Source organism: Silurus aristotelis (genome assembly GCF_946808225.1).
Source record: "Silurus aristotelis genome assembly, chromosome: 1".
Taxonomy (NCBI): Eukaryota; Metazoa; Chordata; class Actinopteri; order Siluriformes; family Siluridae; genus Silurus; species Silurus aristotelis.
Window position 1 is genome coordinate 31,437,700 of NC_139574.1, and position 21,498 is coordinate 31,459,197.

Genomic DNA, 21,498 nt, shown 5'->3' on the forward strand with positions numbered 1-21,498 from the left:
TGTATATAAATATTAGATAGTAAGTAAAAAAAACGTTATTATATATGTCTCAAGCAACCAGTAGAACTACAATTCTACAATAACATTAATTCTACAACAACAATGTTCATATATATGGCCATATATCAGATTTACGTGTGGGTGCACAAAGCCAGCTCCTTGATGATATGGTTTACATGGGTTAAAATAAAAGCTCTTGAATGGCCTGCTATAGAGCTACTGGATACCTTTGGGATAAACTAACTGAACACTGACTAGATTGTTTAAATCTAAACAAGCACATTTCAAAGTCTAGTGGAACATCTTCCCAGAAGTAGAGATTATTATAGCAGCAAATGTAGACTAAATGTGGAATAGAAGGCTTAAAAAGTTAATACAAATCCTATTTGTCAGGTTTCCACAAACGTTTGTCCATATAGTGTATAATAAGCCATACCCAGCATATCGGTGGGAAAATAAAAAAAAATAAAACAAAACTGAAAATTAACAGACAGAATTGTTTCCTCTAACAAATTATATATTTTAAAATTTACTCTGGAGAGATAGCAGTTGCTTTCAAACTGTGTGCTTTTCCTACCACAGTCCCTGCATGTCTCCCCAAATGATATTTAAATTTGTGGCTGATTTGCACCAGCAACCATTTGAAACCCATTCACAATTACATTTCCCGTGTTGCTGCCTCTCCTTGCTGCAGTGGACTCCTATTTCAGAAACACTTGATGAGAAATTCAATTTCCATGATGATGCAAACTGAAAATGAAGAGCGAGCGTAGTCATGGGAAATGTAGTTTTTCCCCCTTAATTACTCTTCCAGAGGCTGTAGCACCCTGAAGTTAATTGTAAATAGTGTTATGTAAGAAACGCTGTATAAGGAATTCAATCCAATGCAATTCAATGCCTTATGGAGAGAACGAATAGAGAGGAGAAGTGGAAAAAAAAGTCCATATGTTTTTTCCCTTTCATCGTTGCGCAGGAGAGCGGCTCCATCTTCCTGCAGTTTAGCACCTCCACTGCGCTCCAACTGGAAGTGATCTTCGAGGTGCTCGAAGAATATGATTGGACGGCCTTTTCTGTGGTGTCGACACGTCACCATGGCTACCAGGACTTTCTGTCTATGATTGAGGGATTGACAGATGGCTCCTTTATTGGCTGGGAGAAGAAAAGCGTGGTGATGCTGAATTTAACCGATGACCCAGGCGGATCTCGCACGCGCAGATTGCTGAAGGAAAACGAGGCACAGGTAAAGATGATCGAGAGCCATGTTTCCTTCTATTACTTACTTCTAACATTGTTCTGTCATTGTATGACAGGCTGTCTATCTGTCTGTCTGTTCCTTCATTCCTTTCTCTCTCTTGGTCATTTTTTTCCTCCACTGCCTGTCTCTGTCCATTTCTCTTTCACATAGCCACATGTCCAATTTTGTCTCCTTTTGACCCGGCATCTCTACTGCCCTTCTCCCAATCTCCAAATCCCAGTCTCTCTAATTCTCTTTCTTTTTTCATCTTTCATTACTATTTGTTTCCATCAGCCACGCTTCCTTGCTTTGCCCTTTTCCTCTCTGACCTCTCTCTGTCCTTTCTGAGTACACTTTCTCTCTCTCATTCCCTCTTTTTTCAATTGTTGCTATGGGTTGTTATTGTGGTGTGTATGTGTGTGTGTAGTAGGGGAGGTATGTTCAGAGGGTTGTTATTGTACTGTGTGGGTCCTTGTACACCAGTGTCAGTGTTAATATAGCTCTGCGCTAGTGGCTTTGCAGCCCAGTGCCTTGTGCATTAGCCTCAGCCAGACCTGCCGATTCCTTTGGCAGACGGGAGCATCCAGTGGTCCTGCTCAATTACAACCATGTGTGTCCTGAACTCGCAAGTGCACACACACACACACACACATGGACTCACGGACTCATGCACCCACACACATTACCAGCATGCACCTGTGTTGTGCAGACACTGAAAGGCATAACTAGAGTATTAAAAATGATAATAGACACGACAGTTTTAGATGCCAAAGAACAAAGTAGGCTTTCTTCTCTTTCGATTTGTTTGCAAGGGTCTGTGCCTGGCTATTTCACTTAGTCCGTCTAACTCCAAACCCAATAAAAGATTAACAGTTCAAATTCTTAGTTTATTTCTCCTTTCCTAACGTTTCCTCTCTCTCTCTCTCATTCCACTCCTAATCTTCCTCTATGGCAGTAACTTCCTGCCAGAAACTGAACTCACCAAACCTTAATATATTATAAGATTTCCTTCTGCTCTGCACAGACGTCCTTGACGTGCACGTCCACACTAAAGTCTGTTACCGTCACATGCCAAATTACTTTGTTCACATGCAGCATTGAACACGCAAACTCATTATGATCTCCTGTGAATGTGACTTGCTTGCATTTTAAAAGAGTGCATACATGAAATGCGTTCTGTTCTTGTTTGCAAGGTTTTAAACATTTTTTTGTACATGCCTTTTGTCAATTTTCAAATGCCCTTTCCTTTCCTTTCCTTTCCTTTCCTTTCCTTTCCTTTCCTTTCCTTTCCTTTCCTTTCCTTTCCTTTCCTTTCCTTTCCTTTCCTTTCCTTTCCTTTCCCAACCAATCGGAAGGTGGTTTGGGTATTTTCCAAGAACAATGCTCCTTGCACATTCTCAAAGGTTAATGCTAAAATATGGTTTTACATTCCAGGATATTTTGCTGCATATTTAATGGAACTTTTTAAATGGAACATGATTATTCATATTTTTTGACATGGGAAAAAGAACACACTGTTTCCAGAAGGGCAAAGTTAGAAGAACATTACTGCATGTAATGAAGTAATATTAGATATAACAGAGAATATGCTAATAATGGAGACCTGTGGAATAAAGTGTAAAGTGTAAAACTTCCAAGATTGTATAAACAAGACAAAAATGAATGAACATATAATTTTTTAATTGTTAGCATAAAGTTACGAAAAGCTTGTGTAAGGTTTTCGAAAGAGCGAGCCATTTTTATGGGATCTATTTCATAAACATGGTGAACATGACCAACTAGGCTGACTCATGCCGTGGGGATGATAAATACAGGAATCTCTTTAGTAACCTGAAGTGTTCTCCCTTGTCTTTATATCCTTTGCCCATGGGTGCCTTTAAAATACTGGAAAGTTTTATTAGTGTTTATTCTTAGTCTTTTTTTTTTTTTTTTACATTTTTAACCATTAACCAATATATTTCTTTAATGTAAAAACATTTAAGTAAATAAAACTGCTATTTGAGAAGTTTTTTATTTTATTTTATTTTAGTTTTGACTGTCCTTGACTGTCTTAGTGTTTTTAACAAATCAGAAAAGTGTGTAATCAAAACTATAATGTTGTTGAGAGGATTAAAATTGCTATTATTGATCAAATGTATAAATTAATATTGACTATAGCTAATACAAACATCTAATTATGTTTAAACGTGTATTATGATGTAATGTATTTTGCGTAAGCTGAAATTAATGGTCCTATTAAAATTCTATTTAGGGTCAAAATCTAAGCTAATATGATAAGGTGAACTATTTAGTAGGTTGTGAGCCTGACCTCAAAATACCATATTAAATAACTATAATTTTGGAATTAGCGAGTGGGGATTTAACTTTAAGTATTTTTTTTTTACAAGACTTTGCTTTTAAGCCTCTTTGGCTAACAAGCTAAATCTTGCTAGCTAAGCAATTAGATAGCAAGCATCCACATTTTGTTGACCCAGTGCAAAGTCTTAATATCTGATTAATGTAGATATCTGTTGGAAATGCTGGAAAAAAATGTTGGAAAAAAAAAGAATGCTTAACGCTTACATGTCTGTAGACCACCAAACAGAAACACTTTTAAATGCTTTTGGCTTGCCAATCATATTGGGTTTGGCCTTGTGTAATTATTATTATAGCATGTTATTTGTGAATGTTTCTGCATTTTAAATCTCCTCTTTTATGTAAAGCGCATAAGGCTTGCATACATGATGTTACTCCTGCAGAGTAATTCAATCAAAATGCTTCCATGGTAACATCTTCCTAACATCTTTTTTAATTGTTTGTATGAGGCAGCATGACAGGGAGAAGTGGCTGCAGTATTTTTTTGTAGAAGATCTACGGTCGTTTTTTTTTTTTTTTCTACAGAAATATGTATCATAGGAGGGTTTCTGGTTATCGGGTTAAATGGAAATGACTTTTCTTACTGAACACACATGAAGACAAAGCAGGCATGGAAGCACTAATGCCAGAATGTATATTGTATGTTGTTATGGCTACATTTATAGTCAGAAACAGTTGCTTTCTGTTTTTAATAAAATGCAATACAAAGTATTGTTGTTTTATTAATTAGAAGACAGAGTAAGATTTCATGGAGCAGTGAAACTTTCTTTTGGATCAAATTGCTATGCTTTGAAAATATAACACTAACGTAATGACATATTTCTCTTATTTCCCACTGGGACTATTTTGATTCTCACCATCTTTCTCCCCAGGGAAATGCCACCCTCTTTTATGATCATAATTATTCGTCTCCTCTGAAGCTATGAGACTTGTATGCAAATATCTTCACCCAGCCATGCTCTGCTTCTGTCATGTTCTGTCTGTTTTTTGGGTCCTTCCTTTTTCCAAAATCTCTGACCTATTTCTGATCTTCTGTCCATTTACCACAAATGATCTCTCGCGCTCTTCACTTGGTGTCTGTATTCAGTCGGAGTCGCTCTGTATTGACCTCTCTGCCCTAACTTTCTCTCTCTATTCACATTCTCCCAGGTCCGTCTGCTGTACTGCTCCCAGGAGGAGGCTGAGCAGGTGTTTCATGCAGCGTGGGCGGCTGGGCAGGCTGGAGCATCTCATATGTGGTTCGCTGTGGGCCCGGCGCTGTCTGAGCTGGGTGTGAATGGCCTGCCCAGCCGTCTTTTTGCTGTGAGGCCTCAGGGCTGGAGAGATGAAGCACGCAAACGGATCGCCCGGGGCGTTTCCGTCCTCATTCATGGAGCCATGGCCCTGCGCCAGGACTACGGCGCTACCAGTGGGCCTCACTTTGTCACAAACTGCCAGACAGATGGCAACAGGACACAGAGGATTCGTGGGAGAATGAAGTAAGGAAGAGTTCTGGAACAAATGGAATATATCTGGATTTTTTTGGAATTTGTTCCATACGTTGCTGACTGGGTTGCGTTTTTTTAATTAAATTATCCCTGTAATTCAAACCAATCTGGTCGTACCTCTTTCGCTACAGATTCTACATTAGCAGAGGTTTTTTTTGGAGGCAAATTATGTCCTTTGCCTATAATATCCCTAGGCACTGCTTTTAAATATCATCTTGTTTAGCTCAAGGTTCTGATTTAGTATGCAGTTTTACATGTTTTGTTGCACTTAAAAAAAGAGCTTGTATGGCATATTTAGTAATTAGAGTCAACATAGGATATCCTTGGGCAACATTACGTCCTCCATTCTTTCTTCTTAAGAGATTCCAGGGGCAAAATAGAAGTCTGTTCTGATTTACAACCAGGTCACCGAAATGGATGAGATAAGAAAAAAAAGCTAATAGTAGAGAAAATAACATGGGGCAGGTGTTGAAGTAAGGCTTATAATTAAACATGCCAGATCCATCTTAAATACACTATATGGACAAGGGTATGTCGCCACCCGACCATTTCATTACTCACATACAATTAGTTTTGACATACCCATCCATGACATTCCCAAACCAGTCCTAGCATGGCAAAGCCCCCATGCACAAAGCAAAAATTCTCAAAGAAGGTTTGCTTAAGCTGGAGTATATAAAATAGACTGCTCTGCACAGAACACTTTTAAGATGAATTGGAACATTGACTGCACCCCAGGTTGGACCACCCAACATCAGTTCTTGAACTAAAAATGCTCTTGTAGTTAAATGCTCACAATTTCCTACAGCTGCACAAAACCAGTTGGAGACGTTTCCTTTCCAGAATAGCAGAGCTTATTTTAACATATTTGCAAAAAGGGAAACAAAGGAAATCTATAATTGCATTTTTAAAAAGCTTGTGTAGGTGTGACTGCCAGGTATCCACATACTTGAGACCACACCACTTAAAACCTCAAATCTGCACACATTTGGCTTTATTAAATCATTTATTACAGTGATAATAAGATCGTCAATGATAATAAAGCTTTAATCAGTGAGTAGTCACCTTAAATGTATCTTTTTCTTTTTATAAAGTCTGCAAGGCATAAAATTCAGGTTAAACCCACTGGATTTATTATTCACTGTAGAAAACAAATACAGTAATTTCCTGGCAGCAGATGACATAAATAAACTTAGCATAAACATAAACATAAGCATAAACTTAAACCTAGCCCACTATATTTACATTTGGCTGACAAATTTATCCAATGAAACTGACAGCTTCGGCTGGACACAGTGCGACCCAACCATGTCAGCCTTCTGAGCTGTAGCCCAATGAATTAAACACTGAGCCATTACTTACCTATGCTAACTTACACTGATTCAACAGTCTTTACAAACAAATTAACTCACAGTGAATGATTTATTTTAGCACCCAATCATTACAGGGATTATATTTGACTAAACTATTAAAAAACGTCAAATTTTGTCAAATTTGCAGCATATTTCTTACTCATACCTAAAAAAGATATCCCACTTTGCATTGTGTTTTTCATTTAAAAGTTTATTTCTATAGCACTTTTGGACAATTGACATTGTCTCAAAGCAGCTTTACAGAACGTAAGAAGTATAGAACAAAAATGTTTATATAAGTGAATTATGTTTAATTTATCCCCCATGAGCAAGCCTGGGGTGACTGTGAAAAGGAAAAATTCCCTTAGATGGTATGAGGAAGAAACCTTGAGAGGAACCAGAATCAAAAGGAACCATCCTCATTTGTGTGACACCAACCATTTGGGTGTTTTGTGGTATTTTTTTTTTTTTATTTCATTTATAAACCCTGCTCTAATTACCAGATTGTTTACAGTACAATTATGCAAAATAATAAAGCAGCCTGAATGCTGTATACTCCCATCATGTTCTTTGTTCCCATGCAATAATATATACTTAGGACTCCAGAATGAAACTCGACTTGCAATTGCATATAACACAGATACACAAAGCACAGTGGAGTGTAAACCAACATTTCAAGAAAGTGCACAGATTCATACTGAAAGATAGACTGTGAAATTTGTAAGGAAAAAATGATTAATTTGAGGTAATTATAGAAAATACCATCTTTTAGATTACAGCCTACACAAATCCCATTTTAGTGCTAAAGACAGTGTGAATGCAAATCTGCACCGTTGCTCATTTCCTTTTTCCCCTTTTCCTTTCAGATATTTCAGTAACATCACCATGAGTGGGAAGGATTACTCTTTCAGTAATGAAGGCTACCTGGCGAACCCCTTTCTGGATGTCATCTCCTACACACCTGGGAGTGGCTGGGAAGACGTAAGAAATAACAAAGGATTATGTTTTCATATGGGCAGCTCGGGTCTTTGTAAGAACGCTGTAGTTTTCAGCTGTGGCTAATTGGTCATGTGATGCATTATGCGCACTGAATGGATTTTTGAGACTCCAAATCTTAGAGATGTTCTCTGCCTTTAGTACTTGCTGACGGTGTTTCATTAGATACCTTTTTTTGTTCCCAAATTAAAAACTGTGAGCTCTTTTAGCTGTTACTGGATCAATGGGTTTAGCTAGTAATTCTGTGCTGCCAAGGCAAAAAGGCCCTAATGATTTTAACAAGTATCAGGAGGCTAAGGAACTTGCCACCAGTGGTGCTAAGGAATGCGGCTAGATTGAACAGCTTTCCAGGTAACTATTAATCTATTTTAAAATACAAAGTTGTTCTTTGAAAAACGAAATTCTGAGAATGAACTGGATATATTTAGAATTTTGCAGTTTATGTCTTTTGAATGGCACCACAGAAAACCATATCGTTTGAATCCTGAAGATGTCTCAGCCATCTGTGGCCTGGAGTCAAGAGACCAAAATTGGCTGTGTGCTCAGAGTGGGAGGGATGGCATTCTCTCTCTCTCTCCCTCTATCTCTCCCTCTCTCCTGCATCACTCACAACACTAATCAATCACAGGCATTTGTGAGCTCATGCATGCACAATAGGGTAGATAGTGCTTTCTTTCAAGTGTGCAATGCAGCACAAGCAGCAATTCAAAGAGACAGCAAGGCTGGCTTCACACGTCACATACATTATGTAGTGTAACATTTGTTTTGTTAATACAATTGTAAGCATACTATATAGGAAAGTGTAGTGTTTGAAATATGGTATTCGGTTTACTCTTTCCTGGTTTGAAGTGACACCATAATTTTGCAGTGAAACCACTGTATAAAATTATGTCTTAGACAATGCACTCATTTAGAAGAAAATGTTTCCCAGGGCTCTCAGGCACTCATCAGCAGAGAAACCTATTACAATTAACTAAGAACAATGCATCATGTATGCTTTGAGCACAAGTGCTGACTGTGTACAGCTGTAATGGAGGTGTAACGATACATCGATCTGTATCAAGGTGTTCCCTATTAGTGGCTATCGATATGTGAGATTACTGCAGTCAGTTTAAATAACAAACGGGAAAAAAGATCTTTTTAATTTAGAAAACATTTCCTTTCTTTATTATGTATGAATGACGCCATTTTGGGGTCTCAGACCATATTATCTGAGACCATGTTGAAAATCTGGGATTCATTTTTACTATTTAAAATGAGAAATTATATATATATATATTTTTATTTAATGTTCTGCACTGTTTCTGTAATTATGTTAGGACCAGATTTTCCTTTTGCCAAATGTCTACTGTTTGATAATGTGAACTGTGTGATAAATTCAATCTGAAATAAATCATAATCATAAGATTTTTAAGCACAAGCTTATGGAGCCCATGCCAGCTTGAACGAGAATTAAAACAGAAACGAGACGAACAAAATACTATGAAGCATTAATGACAATATTTCAAACATTCTACATTTCAGTTATAAAATATAAAGGCAGAATAGAAGCATGTTCACTAGTGGTCTCTAAAGAATTGGCCTTACAGTATATATGCTGCACAGTTACTTAGGGAGATTAATCTTTGTTGTTTGACAGTATCTTGCTTAAATCTTGCATAACCATTTCATCAATGTAGCATAGCAGATGTCACACTCTGTCAGGATGTGTAATGACACTTGTTCATCTGTCGAGCTGTGTCATGTTATCGTTGTGATGCTAGCTGATATAATATTGACTGGCATGACAGCTTATACCACATTGTCATTTTTAAAGAGCCACATGCTTTGTTGTATATAATATGCTTGCTTTTATTTAAAGCTTTTAACATAGTTTAATAATAATTATTTTCATGGCTACATGGGTATTACTCTTATTATCAGTTAAAATTATAATATCTGTAATAATGGTGATATTTCATGTTTAAAGCTTTGGACTGAATCTGAGGTGACTCAATAGAATAAAATGTATCCATGATCACATATCTTTCTTTTAAATACTTAAAAAAAAATTATTATAAATCGCACACTGTCTTAGCATTAAACATAAAAGCAAGTCAGGTACAGTATGTAACATAAATTTTGGGTCACCTGAGTTTTTCCAGTTATATGTGGTTCTTCCTGAAACTGTTACCACAAAGTTGGAGGTATTTTTTCAATTTTCACAAGCTCACTCCAATATCTAATTAAAAATCTTCCCAGAAGAGTGTAGCTGCACATCTTTCTCATGAACCATATATTCAGGAAAGAAATTAGGATAAAAATGCACAAATTCTGTCCCCAGATTTGAGTTTAAAAAAAAAGTACAAGTTAATGAACAGAAGAAAAGGCTTTAAATGGCATACTAACAGTTCAACTACAGTTCCTCATGTCAGTGTTATTTTATATGCTGATGGTTGATATTTTCTCATGTCATACTGGAAAAAAATGTAAACTTTATAAACAGTGTACTGGCACAAACCTGATTAAATTAATGACATTTCTAGTGGGAATATGTGTGCATAATAATCTGATGTTTAGAACATATTTATAATGTTCTGACCCTCCATTTTGCTACTATTAGAACTTTTGGTCTTTTGGGAAGGTTTCTTTTTTACTAGATCTTCAAATGTGGCTGTAGGAATTTCTGGCCATTCAGCTACAAGAGCAATAAAGAGTTTAGGCTTTGATGTTAATGGGGAGGCCTGAAGCACAGTCAGCATTCCAGTTTATTCAAAGGTGTTTAGTGGGCTTGAGGTCGGGGTTTTTTACATGACACTCTCAAATCTCACAAATTCTTCCACTACATCCTTGGAGCTCATTTTGTGAAGAATAGCATAAAATTGTGTTTTTTTCCTTTGCATATCCGAGCTTGTTCAGATCCTGGGGTCAGGGCACAGGGTGGAGCACCAGGGGGTTAAAAGCCTTGATCAATGTCCCAAAAGAGGCAGCTTGGCAATACCAAGGGGTTGAACAGCACCCTTACCACTGAGCTCCCACCTCCTTGTGCACAGGAGCATTATTATGTTGTTATGTTATGTCTGTGGCCTTGTAGTTCTAGTGAAAGGAAATCTTAAAAAAGTGAATTAATCAAAATCATTCTATACAATTGTTTCAACATTGTGGAAACAGTTCACAGAAGAACCACAAATGGGTCTGAAGTGTCTGTATCAGTGGTAGGCCATCAGGGCCCTAAGGCCTTCTCTACTGGCCTAAACTCTAGCAAAATCACTGACTTACCTTTTAATATATTTTTGTCTATGACTATCTATCAAATTTTGCCCAATACTCTATTTTCTTTATTTTATAGCTTTTGTCTCAGAAGCATTATCAGATTTCATCCATCACATCACGTAGTGCCGTAAAGCCTGCAGAAATAAACAGCACAAGCTTTTGCTAGCTTCAAATCCATGTTGCTTAAAGCTGTTGCTTAAACCAATTAGTTTGCTACTTGCTTACTCGGAGGCCTGCTAGAAGGCATGGACTCACGTCTGCATTTTCATGTGCTTCGATGGGATGGTCAGAAAGTGCACTTGTCAGAGCTCGCAATCCGCATCTGTTACAAACTGCACAAGCTCGAACATATTCTTGTGAATTTAATAACTGTTTTTTCATTCTAAATGCTGACAGAGGGGAAGAAATTGATTCGGTCACAGATACACTTTCAAGGCCATTTACAAGATGGAGTTTTTTTAAGAAAAACTAGAGATTGTGAGGAAAGGTCAGCCAAAAATTTTAAGCTTTTTCTTGAGTCATTTATATATTTACTTTTCCTTACCTGTAGAATATGCATAAAACACACACAATTTTTCATTTCAAATCTTCAGAAAAACGTAATGCCCAAAGGAAAATCCCCAAAAATGCACAGAAAATCATTTGATTAGGGTAATATTGATGCTTCTGCTAGAGATATGGGGTGCAGCTGTGGCTACAGTGAAAGGACACTTTTCTTGCTTCAGAATTAATTTTTGCTGTATGAGATTCCTCTCTGTGATGCAGTGCGCCATTATACTACGGTTCTCTATAATATTGATGATTTCTATAGCCATGGCATCATAATGATGGTATTAAGAGGTGTCCTGATTCAGGCAGGACACCATCGAAGGCCTAGGTGTGAAATGCACTCCATACCACTGGTCTTTATAGTTTTGGCTCTTTAAGGCTCCAAATAAATGCTCCATGTAAAATTAAAAAAAAAAATTATAATAATTTTCACACATGCAATGTCATGCTGTGTACACTTGGAGGTAATTTGTGTATTTTGCAAATTACATACCTGACATGATATTCATTCTTTCATAGAAATAAATAAATAAATAAAAACATTTCTTCAGGTTTGAGAGACAAGTAAAATGCTGGATAAAAAGTGAAGAAAAAACCTACACTCACAATGACTAAATATGGTTCAATTATTTAACGCTTGATGAAAACTTATGGCATTTTAGCCTTAAGCCTCAGTGAGCTGAATATAGCAGTCGTGTGTAATATGTCAGGTGCTACCTGCAGAGCACCACTCAAGGGAGGCAAAGGCAGTAATAACAAATATAGCTGGGGAAATGTCACAAACATCGCAATGTCACTCAGTGCTACAAGATAAAACAGAATAACAAAGTTATAGCGCACGGCCGACCGTGCAGACAAACAAAAGACATGGAAAAAGTGCATGAAATTCTGGCAATCTCTTTACTGTTCAGTAGCGTGGCAAACGGTACCACAGTTGATTTCTCCACCAACCCGAAAAAGCAAAAGAAATAATAAAGAATAAAAATCAGAAAAAGAAAAGAAAGCAAAACAAACAAACCCCCTAATTTATTCCTGCATATTGAACACCTCCTGGTGGCAACAGAAATTTACATTTGATTATGAGACATAAATTCATTTAGGTCTGTTTTTATAAGATCAGAGACAAAAAGTTGGTCTCTTGTTGATAGGAAAGCTTCGGCTCATTTGCACGCGGTCCATGTTTACAGACATGAAATCAAATGCATTTGCACACTAGAGGAACAAGCAGAGCACAAAGTGCATTCGTTTTAAAGAAGCAGGTGTTAAATGGTGCACTTCTCACTCTCGATCCCAGGAGCAAATGAGAGTTAAGGGCATGCACATGCAGGAACAAAGCTTAAGAGGAAAAAAAAAGCCTAGAAGTATGTTGAAGATTTCCCTTAACTTGAATTAAGGGGGCACAAACATGCTCTTGCATGTGCACATTACCCTGTGCACATAGTTAGCTCCATAAAGACATAGTTTGCCATAGTTGGTGTAAAAGACCTCAAGTGAAATGCACTGAACTCAACCCCACTGACCACTTTATTGGTGCATTTGAGTGCCGACAATGAACCCACATTCCCATTTGGCATTGCTACTTGACCTCATGAATGCTCTTGTCTCTGTAATTCTGAATGGGCAGAAATGGCTACAAAACCGTATACTGGAAAGCTTTCTCATTGAAATGGAAGCTGTTAGGGATGCAAGGGAAGTTTGGAGGAGATACAATGGTCATGTGCCCACAAATTTTCAGCCATGTGATGTATTGGTTAAAAAAAAATCCATTATATCTCACGATATATCTCATTATATACACTTCACATTAACAAGCCATTTCTGTCTACAAGACTGCCGCTCCTAATCTCTGTAACTCTAGAGACTGTTGTGTGGTAAAATCCCAGGACATTGTCACTTTCTACCCATTTGTTGGCAACAACCATGCCACAATCAGTCACTGAGATCGCATTTTTCCCCATTCGGATGTTTGAAGTGAAAATTAACTGAAGCTCTTGACCTGTATCTGCATGATTTTATGCAGCGTGCTGCTGCCACATGATTAGCTGATTGCATGAATGAGCAGGTGTACAGATGTTCCTAATATAGAAGTCAGTGAGTGTATGTCTGGGAAGTGAATTTTGTTCAGAGAAGTATTTCGAATAGTGTGTGTGTGTGTGTGTGTGTGTGTGTGTGTGTGTGTGTGTGTGTGTGTGTGTGTGTGTCTGAAGCACGTCGGTCACTCCTTTTTTTTTAAAACTACTTTTATCTGGGCTTAAGTATATGGAACCTAGGTGAAAGAGAGACCCAGCACATATGTTCTATAACTCTGAGTTACATAAGAAATGCCTACCTGGTTCTTCAGTAGGAGAGAACACTCTGGCTGACTGGAGAACTGTAATAAGCACTGGTTGTGCTCCAGTGGCAAGCCCAAATCTAAAGAGCGAAAGAACGTGGTGGCTCCTCCTGGCCTCGGGCATGCCAAGAGGTCACACATTGATCTTTTACTGATGCTCAAGTACTCCTGTCAGCTTAGTTTAGATTCCCATGTCTCCAGCTGTGGAAGTCAGCATTGATACCAGCCATTAGCCTTTTGGCCTATTACAATCCACCCAGAAAATCTCTCTCCCCTTGCTCCTTTTTTCTTCTTCCATCCGAAATCATGCCTGGCTCTGATTTGAGTTCTTTGTTCCGACTAGCTGGACAAAAGAGCAAACTGGCCGTTCAGCTTCTGGTGTGTTGCGGTCTCGAGCTTGCTAAAGACAAACTGAATATATTAGGACGTTAACACACTGATGCAACAGTTTGGAGAGAGTTACAAGTCATGTCTGCACACAGGGCTGTGTTTTATTCCTGAGATTTATTTTTAAGATACGATCTGCCGAGTTCAAGAGCTTTAGATTAGACATCTTAGTGGGAACTCTGGCTCTGAGGGTTTCTAGCTCCAACAATCAGTCTTTCTATTTCTAATTCTCATCAAATATTTAGTGAAGTGCAGTAATGTCGGTTTACGAGGGTGTGCTCAGTATAGATGTTTTTTTTTTTTTTTTTCCCTTTCTAATAATTTTTAGTGCTATGGTAAAAGTCTAAGGCCTGGAAATATTCCTGAATGAACTTTGTAAAATGTAGTGTTGATCATTTCCAGAGCCATTGGTAACCCACACAAATAGCACATTTGTATGCCCTTTAAACATTCATTTTCTTCTTGTTAGGTCTATTCACTAAAGTAGTGTTCGGCCTACTTAGGCAATTATTCTGTCACATGCACTGTATTCTTAAAACAAAACCATTCATCAAATTTAAAGAAAAATGTGTAACTGCAAATGGCTTCTACAGCTTCAAAGCACATCATGGTCAATCAAATCTGCTGTGGTTGTATTTAGCTTGTTTAAATGCTCCCGGCTTTATTTGTACAGACCTTCGTGGGTTAAGCATGTCCCGTTTTATCCCATCCGTTGCTAGCTCTCAGAGGGGCTGTTCAGAGGGATGGGTGTGTTATGGCAGTGTGTGTGATTCGCCCTGTGAAAGCATTAGCTGTTCCCTGGGGAGAGAGTGTTTGATCAGAGCCTGTCTTTTACAGCTCTCCCTCCACCTCAGTGCAGAGTGAGATTTCTGCAGAGCCACCACTTTGCTGAAATGTGACAGAGAAGTTACGACATCTCACAGCTCCTTGTCCAGTTGATTCAAACTGAACGATAGACAAGAGTCAAAGAGGAAGCAGAAGAAATCCAGTAAACATTATTAAAGCGGTCCTCAAAGACATGCCACTGCCATCATGCATATCCACCTGCAGCACCATTTTCTTTACATACACCTTTACCTTTTCTTACACAGTGTTAGCTGACATCAACGGATTGGGCATGTCTCATAAAATCTTCTTACATTTTTTAAGATTTTGTCCATTGTCACAATCGCAAGCACACCGAGGATCTTCCGACTGTCTGGGTTTCTGAGATTTAGCTTTTTTTTTTGTAGGGTAAACTGAGTTTGAGTTAAACAGTTGAACGCATCAAGCGGACGAGTGAACAGACAAGCTGAAATAGAGGGTCAGACCAACCTACAGAGACAGGTTGATAACAGGAGGGAGCAATAGAGGCGTGAAGGTGACAAGCAGACTGTCAGAGAAAAAAAAGCAGTCCCTGGGATACGTGGACTTTCTGTACTGTACCATGCAAATGTGAATGTCTGAGGCGTTTAACTATGAGGTCACCTGCCAGCTCTGAGGCTACAGACTGGCTATAAGTGAGCAGGCTAGTGACGCCTACGCCTACATGCTGCTTGCTAGCATTTCCCTTTCAATTAGCTGTCTCGGCTCCAAGCCCACGCTGCCTTGTATTGAAACTCTAGCAGGAACTGGCCGCCAGGTTCCCGTCTACAATTTACACCCAGCCACCTGTGCTGTGTGCTCACCGTCTTAGCTGTGATGGATATATAATAGAGCAGAAGTGCAATTTCAGTGTCTGGGGCAGGTGAATAGATCTATGGGGATTAAGTGGAGAGCTGCAGAATTACTGATAGCTGTCACAGTGTGTGAAAGTGTCAAGGATAAACCTGGAGGCCATCGAGTCATATTGCAGCCACTAAAAAAAATGCACAAGATGTGCTAATTGCAAGATGTTGAGTTGGACAGAGCAATATTACAAGAAGAATGTAATGAGACATCTGTGAGCTCGTTCTGACGAAATGGAACCAAAGTGGAGCTGCTAGAACTCTTTACTGTTTAGTGTTTCTTCGCCCGTCGACAGCATATTTGACCTATCTTTTTTCTGCGAGTATGATTTACTGAAGGATTGCACTCACTGATGCAAGGTGATGTGCCTCTTCTGCACATCACTGTCACTGATAAGACCCAGCACTGCGGTGTCATCGGCAGATCTGAGAAATATGACGGCTGCGCTGGTGGAGGTGCAGAGGCTGAAGCGCGAGGCCTGAAGTAATGAGGAGAGAGCGTGAAGCGTGCAGCATTCACAGCCTGACAGTTTGAAGAGCCTTGCATGCCCACACAGTTCCTTCTGTTGCTATTGCATTGTGTTAGCCCACTCATTACCTTTGTAATAAATTTTTGGGTGTAATTGGCCGAGTTGACATTTTACTGCAACCTTCTTGTGCAACTTTTCACTGCCTAATGATATTTCATTATTACACATTTTATGCATGCGTTCGGGTTGGACGGCATTTACAGGAAATGGTTTGTCAAAGGCTTTTTACCATCTACTGTATACTAATTCAAGGGTTGAATTTGAAAAGATTTAGATTTTTTTGATGCGTATTTGCTTTTAGATTATGTGTTCATTAAGACGCCTAGCATTCTGGGGCCAACCATTCAAAAGCTAATTAGTTCTACTGGGAGATCTGTAGGCCAAACACACTGTATAGATGGCAACATTTACTTGCTATGCAAATACAAAAGGCTAATTATTGTCTAATTAAAAAGCAACTGTACAGATTGGATAAAAAAATATTTGAGCCTTAATAGATATCTCATGGGACCGGGAGACCAATCCATACATTCACGTTGTTGTCGTGTGCCTGTCTTCCATCTACAAAGCTCTGGGAGTGATTGTTGTTAGTATTGACCATTAATCTGTTCATAACAGGAATTAATAAAGTTAACTTAATACAGAGAGGTTCATTATTTTGTTCTCTTTCTAATGCTGTTATCCTCAATGATTGTTACTGGATTGCAGTCAAACAGTAGAGAAATCAGAAGTGCTGTGTTGCTATATTTTGTCTTCTCACAAAAAGCAAATGAAAACTCCTTAATAGCACACTTAGTAAATAAAGCCCTCAAGTGTGTCCCTGACCTTTTCCTTTGTCGGCCAGCTCTTAGCTAAGGGCTCCATCTTGCTTCTCAGTAAAAAGGCTCATGCTGCTTCAGCGTGAAAGGTCCAAACCTCTCAATGAGAAAAGTATGGAAGAGGCAGGGAGTCATTTTTCACTGCCTCCACACGCTCTGCAGGCTTCCTAACACAGAGTAGAGCCATTCTCCTCCATTAACCTGCCTCAATGACCTGCCAAAAGTGAGGCAGTTGCTAGAGAGGTTTAATGAACTGGGGTTGACCTCTGACATTCATAAAAGGGAATTTCATGGGGAATAAAGAGAGCATTCCATTTTTAAGCAGACATTTTTGATTTTGAGGAAATAGTCTATTTGTACATGGGCATAGAAAAATCTACAGTTTTTCTACCTGTAGCAGTTTGTACTTAATGTAAGGGTCAAAGAATTAACCAAGGAGCCTCTTTTTTTTTTTTTACCTATTATCATCAGGTGGTCAATTTCACCTTGTGTTCTGTGTGTGGTCTCAGGTAGGTTGGTGGGAGAACGGCGTTCTGCGTTTGCGATACCCGGCCTGGTCTCGGTACGGCCCCTTCCTACAGCCTCCTGATGATGCACAGCACCTGAGGGTTGTGACCCTGGAGGAGAGGCCATTTGTCATTGTCGAGCTGGCTGACCCCGCTTCAGGAACCTGCATCAGGGATTCTGTGCCCTGCCGACGACCTCTCAATGCCACGTTAGTATACCACCCAGCATAACATCGCATTATATCCTTTCTCTCTGCCTAAAGCAAGCTCCAAACCTCTTGGTTTTATAATTTCATCATTAATTAATTTATACTTTAAAGTATGAAGTTAAAATGTATAAAACCTGGTTGATTATTTTTTTTAATCTAAATTGCTGCATAAATTACACATTAAGTGTCATAAAGATAAAGGTAGATCCATTTGTACATAGATTATTCTTATACAAAAAAAAGTTCAGAGATACATAGTGCCCAAACACACCCGTCTAGCAATGATATGTGGAATCAGCTGTGTTGATGCATAATGCACATGCCATGTGTTTAAATCTTCTGGATTCATGTACTTATTTTGTCTTGGACAAGTCAGTCAATGAATTGTATTGTATTCTTACTGGCTCTGCATCAGCCAGTCATATCCATGTTACTACAGTCACAGAAATTCGCTCACATTTGCAAACCTTTGCCGCCTTCCTTATTTAGGTTAATGGTGGTTTGGAGATAGTTGGTGTACTTTAGATTCATTCTGTTAATGTTCTTCTGGTTTAGATAAGATCAATCATAGCATGTGGTGATTTATAGTATGTGACTATGATTTAGAATGTACTGAATTTACAGGTAAAATAGTATAGTGATAGAAATAAAGTAAGGTCATGTAACTTCACTAAGAACTATTTATAACAATATGGAAAATAAAGTGAGATGGACTACAGAAAACAATAATGTGAACGCAAAAGCCAAAATGAGATAAAAACTTAGAAGTTTTGAGGAACAAGAAAATGTGTAACAGATACTTGGTATACACAGTATACCGTAATATGTAGCAGAGGCCATATGGAAACAAAAGGGTTATTTTTACATACCTTTACATTTATGGCATTTGGCAGATGCCCTTACCAACCCAGCCATTAGGGGGGCACAAGCCAGTGCACTCTTAGTGCCGGTCCCAAGCCCGGGTAAATGGGGAGGGTTGCGTTAGGAAGGGCATCCAGCGTAAAACATGTGCCAAATCAAATATGTGGATCACAAATGAGAATTTCATACCGGATCGGTCGAGGCCCGGGTTAACAACGACCGCCACAGGTATCGTTAGCCGACAGGGTACCGGTGGAAATTGGGCTACTGTTGGCCGAAGGAGGAGAAGGAGAGGAGGAAGACGTCTACAGAGACGGCGGGAAAAGGAGCAGTGTAGGAGAGTAGAGGTTCGGGTTGGTACTTTAAATGTTGGTACTATGACGGGTAAAGGGAGAGAGATAGCTGATATGATGGAGAGGAGAAAGGTAGATATGCTGTGTGTTCAGGAGACCAAGTGGAAAGGGAGTAAGGCCAGGAACATTGGAGGTGGGTTTAAACTGTTTTATCATGGTGTGGATGGAAAGAGAAATGGTGTAGGGGTGATTCTGAAGGAAGAGTACAGTAAGAGTGTAGTGGAGGTGAAGAGAGTTTCTGATAGGGTGATGATCGTGAAGGTGGAGGTTGAAGGGATGATGATAAATGTCATCAGTGCCTATGCTCCACAAGTTGGCTGTGAGATGGAGGAGAAGGAAAGATTCTGGAGTGAATTAGATGAAGTGGTAGATGGTGTACCTAGGAAAGAACGATTGGTGATTGGGGCAGACTTTGATGGGCATGTAGGTGAAGGGAACAGAGGTGATGAGGAGGTGATGGGTAGGTATGGTTTCAAGGAGAGGAATGTGGAAGGGCAGATGGTGGTAGATTTTGCTAAAAGGATGGAAATGGCAGTGGTGAACACGTATTTTAAGAAGAAGGAGGATCATAGGGTGACGTATAAGAGTGGAGGAAGGTGCACACAGGTGGATTATGTTCTGTGTAGGAGATGCAACCTGAAGGAGATTGGAGACTGTAAGGTGTTGGCGGGGGACAGTGTAGCTAGACAGCATCGGATGGTGGTCTGTAGGATGGTTTTGGAGGCAAAGAAGAAGAGGAGGAAAGTAAGGATTGAAAGAAGAATAAGATGGTGGAAACTGAAGGAGGAAGAGTGTAGTGTGAGGTTCAGGGAAGAGGTCAGACAGGGGTTTGGTGGTGGTGAAGAGGTGCTGGATGATTGGGCAACTACTGCAGGAGCGATGAGGGAGGCAGCTAGAAAAGTACTTGGTGTGACATCTGGAAATAGAAAGCAAGACAAGGAGACGTGGTGGTGGAATGAGGAAGTGCAGGAGAGCATTAGGGGAAAGAGGTTGTCAAAACAGAAGTGGGATCGACAGAGTGATGAGAAAAGTAGGCAGGAGTACAAGGAGATGCGGCAGCAGGTAAAAAGGGATGTGGCGAAAGCCAAGGAAAAGGCATATGAGGAGCTGTATAAGAGGTTGGACAGGAAGGAGAAAAGGATTTGTACCGATTGGCCAGGCAGAGGGACCGAGCTGGGAAGGATGTACTGCAAGTTAGAGCAATAAAGGATGGAGAGGGAAATGTGTTGACTAATGAGGAGAGTGTGTTGAGAAGATGGAGGGAGTATTTTGAGCAGCTGATGAATGAGGAAAATCAGAGAGAGAGAAGGTTGGAGGATGTGGAGTTGGTGAAGCAGGATGTAGATAGGATTAGTAAGGAGGAAGTGAGAGCAGCGATTAAGAGGATGAAGAATGGAAAGTCGGTTGGACCAGATGACATACCAGTAGAAGCGTGGAGATGTTTAGGAGAGATGGCAGTGGAGTTTTTAACCAGATTGTTTAACAGGATTCTGGAAGGGGAGAGGATGCCTGAGGAATGGAGAAGGAGTGTGCTGGTACCGATCTTTAAACATAAGGGAGATGTGCAGACCTGCAGTAACTACAGGGGAATTAAGTTGATCAGTCACACCATGAAGTTATGGGAAAGAGTAGTGGAAGCCAGGCTGAGAGAAGAGGTGACCATCTGTAAGCAACAGTATGGTTTCATGCCGAGGAAGAGCACCACAGATGCCTTATTTGCTTTGAGGATGTTGATGGAGAAGTATAGAGAAGGACAGAAGGAGCTGCATTGTGTATTTGTGGATTTAGAGAAAGCGTACGACAGGGTGCCGAGAGAGGAGTTGTGGTATTGTATGAGGAAGTCAGGTGTGTCAGAGAAGTATGTGAGGGTGGTGCAGGACATGTATGAGGACAGTGTGACGGCAGTGAAGTGTGCAGTAGGTACGACAGACTGGTTCAGGGTGAAGGTTGGACTGCATCAAGGATCGGCCCTGAGCCCTTTCCTGTTTGCAGTGGTGATGGACAGGTTGACGGACGAGGTCAGACAGGAGTCTCCCTGGACTATGATGTTTGCAGATGATATTGTGATTTGTGGTGAGAGTAGAGAGCAGGTTGAGAAGAGCCTGGAGAGGTGGAGGTATGCGCTTGAGAGAAGGGGAATGAAAGTCAGTAGGAGTAAGACAGAGTACATGTGTGTGAATGAGAGGGAGGGCAGTGGAGTGATGCGGTTGCAGGGAGAAGAGGTGGAGAAGGTGGAGGAGTTCAGGTACCTGGGGTCAACAGTGCAAAGTAATGGAGAGTGTGTTAGAGAAGTAAAGAAAAGAGTGCAGGCAGGGTGGAGTGGGTGGAGAAGAGTGACAGGAGTGATTTGTGATAGTAGGGTATCTGCAAGAATGAAAGGGAAAGTTTATAGGACTGTGGTGAGACCTGCGATGTTGTATGGATTAGAGACAGTGGCATTGAGTAAAAGACAGGAGATGGAGCTGGAGGTAGCAGAGCTGAAGATGTTAAGGTTTTCGTTGGGAGTGACGAGGATGGACAAGATTAGAAATGAGTTTATTAGAGGGACAGCACATGTAGGATGTTTTGGTG

The 21,498-nt window shown here is 39.8% G+C and overlaps 1 protein-coding gene across 7 annotated transcripts in view; it reads left to right on the plus strand.

Moving 5' to 3' along the window:
* The window catches only part of grin2db (glutamate receptor, ionotropic, N-methyl D-aspartate 2D, b), an 81,596-nt gene that overhangs the window by 25,983 nt on the left and 34,115 nt on the right, over nt 1–21,498 (plus strand). For 3 of the 7 annotated variants that reach the window (XM_083569627.1, XM_083569626.1, XM_083569629.1), the window contains 5 exons: nt 974–1,240; nt 4,739–4,791; nt 4,879–5,067; nt 7,295–7,409; nt 17,508–17,713. In XM_083569627.1, the coding sequence (XP_083425753.1) occupies nt 974–1,240; nt 4,739–4,791; nt 4,879–5,067; nt 7,295–7,409; nt 17,508–17,713 (830 nt within the window). Of the gene's footprint in view, nt 1–973; nt 1,241–4,738; nt 5,068–7,294; nt 7,410–17,507; nt 17,714–21,498 lie in introns of all 7 variants that reach the window. The other 4 variants (XM_083569625.1, XM_083569624.1, XM_083569628.1 and 1 more) reach the window with 2 other exon arrangements.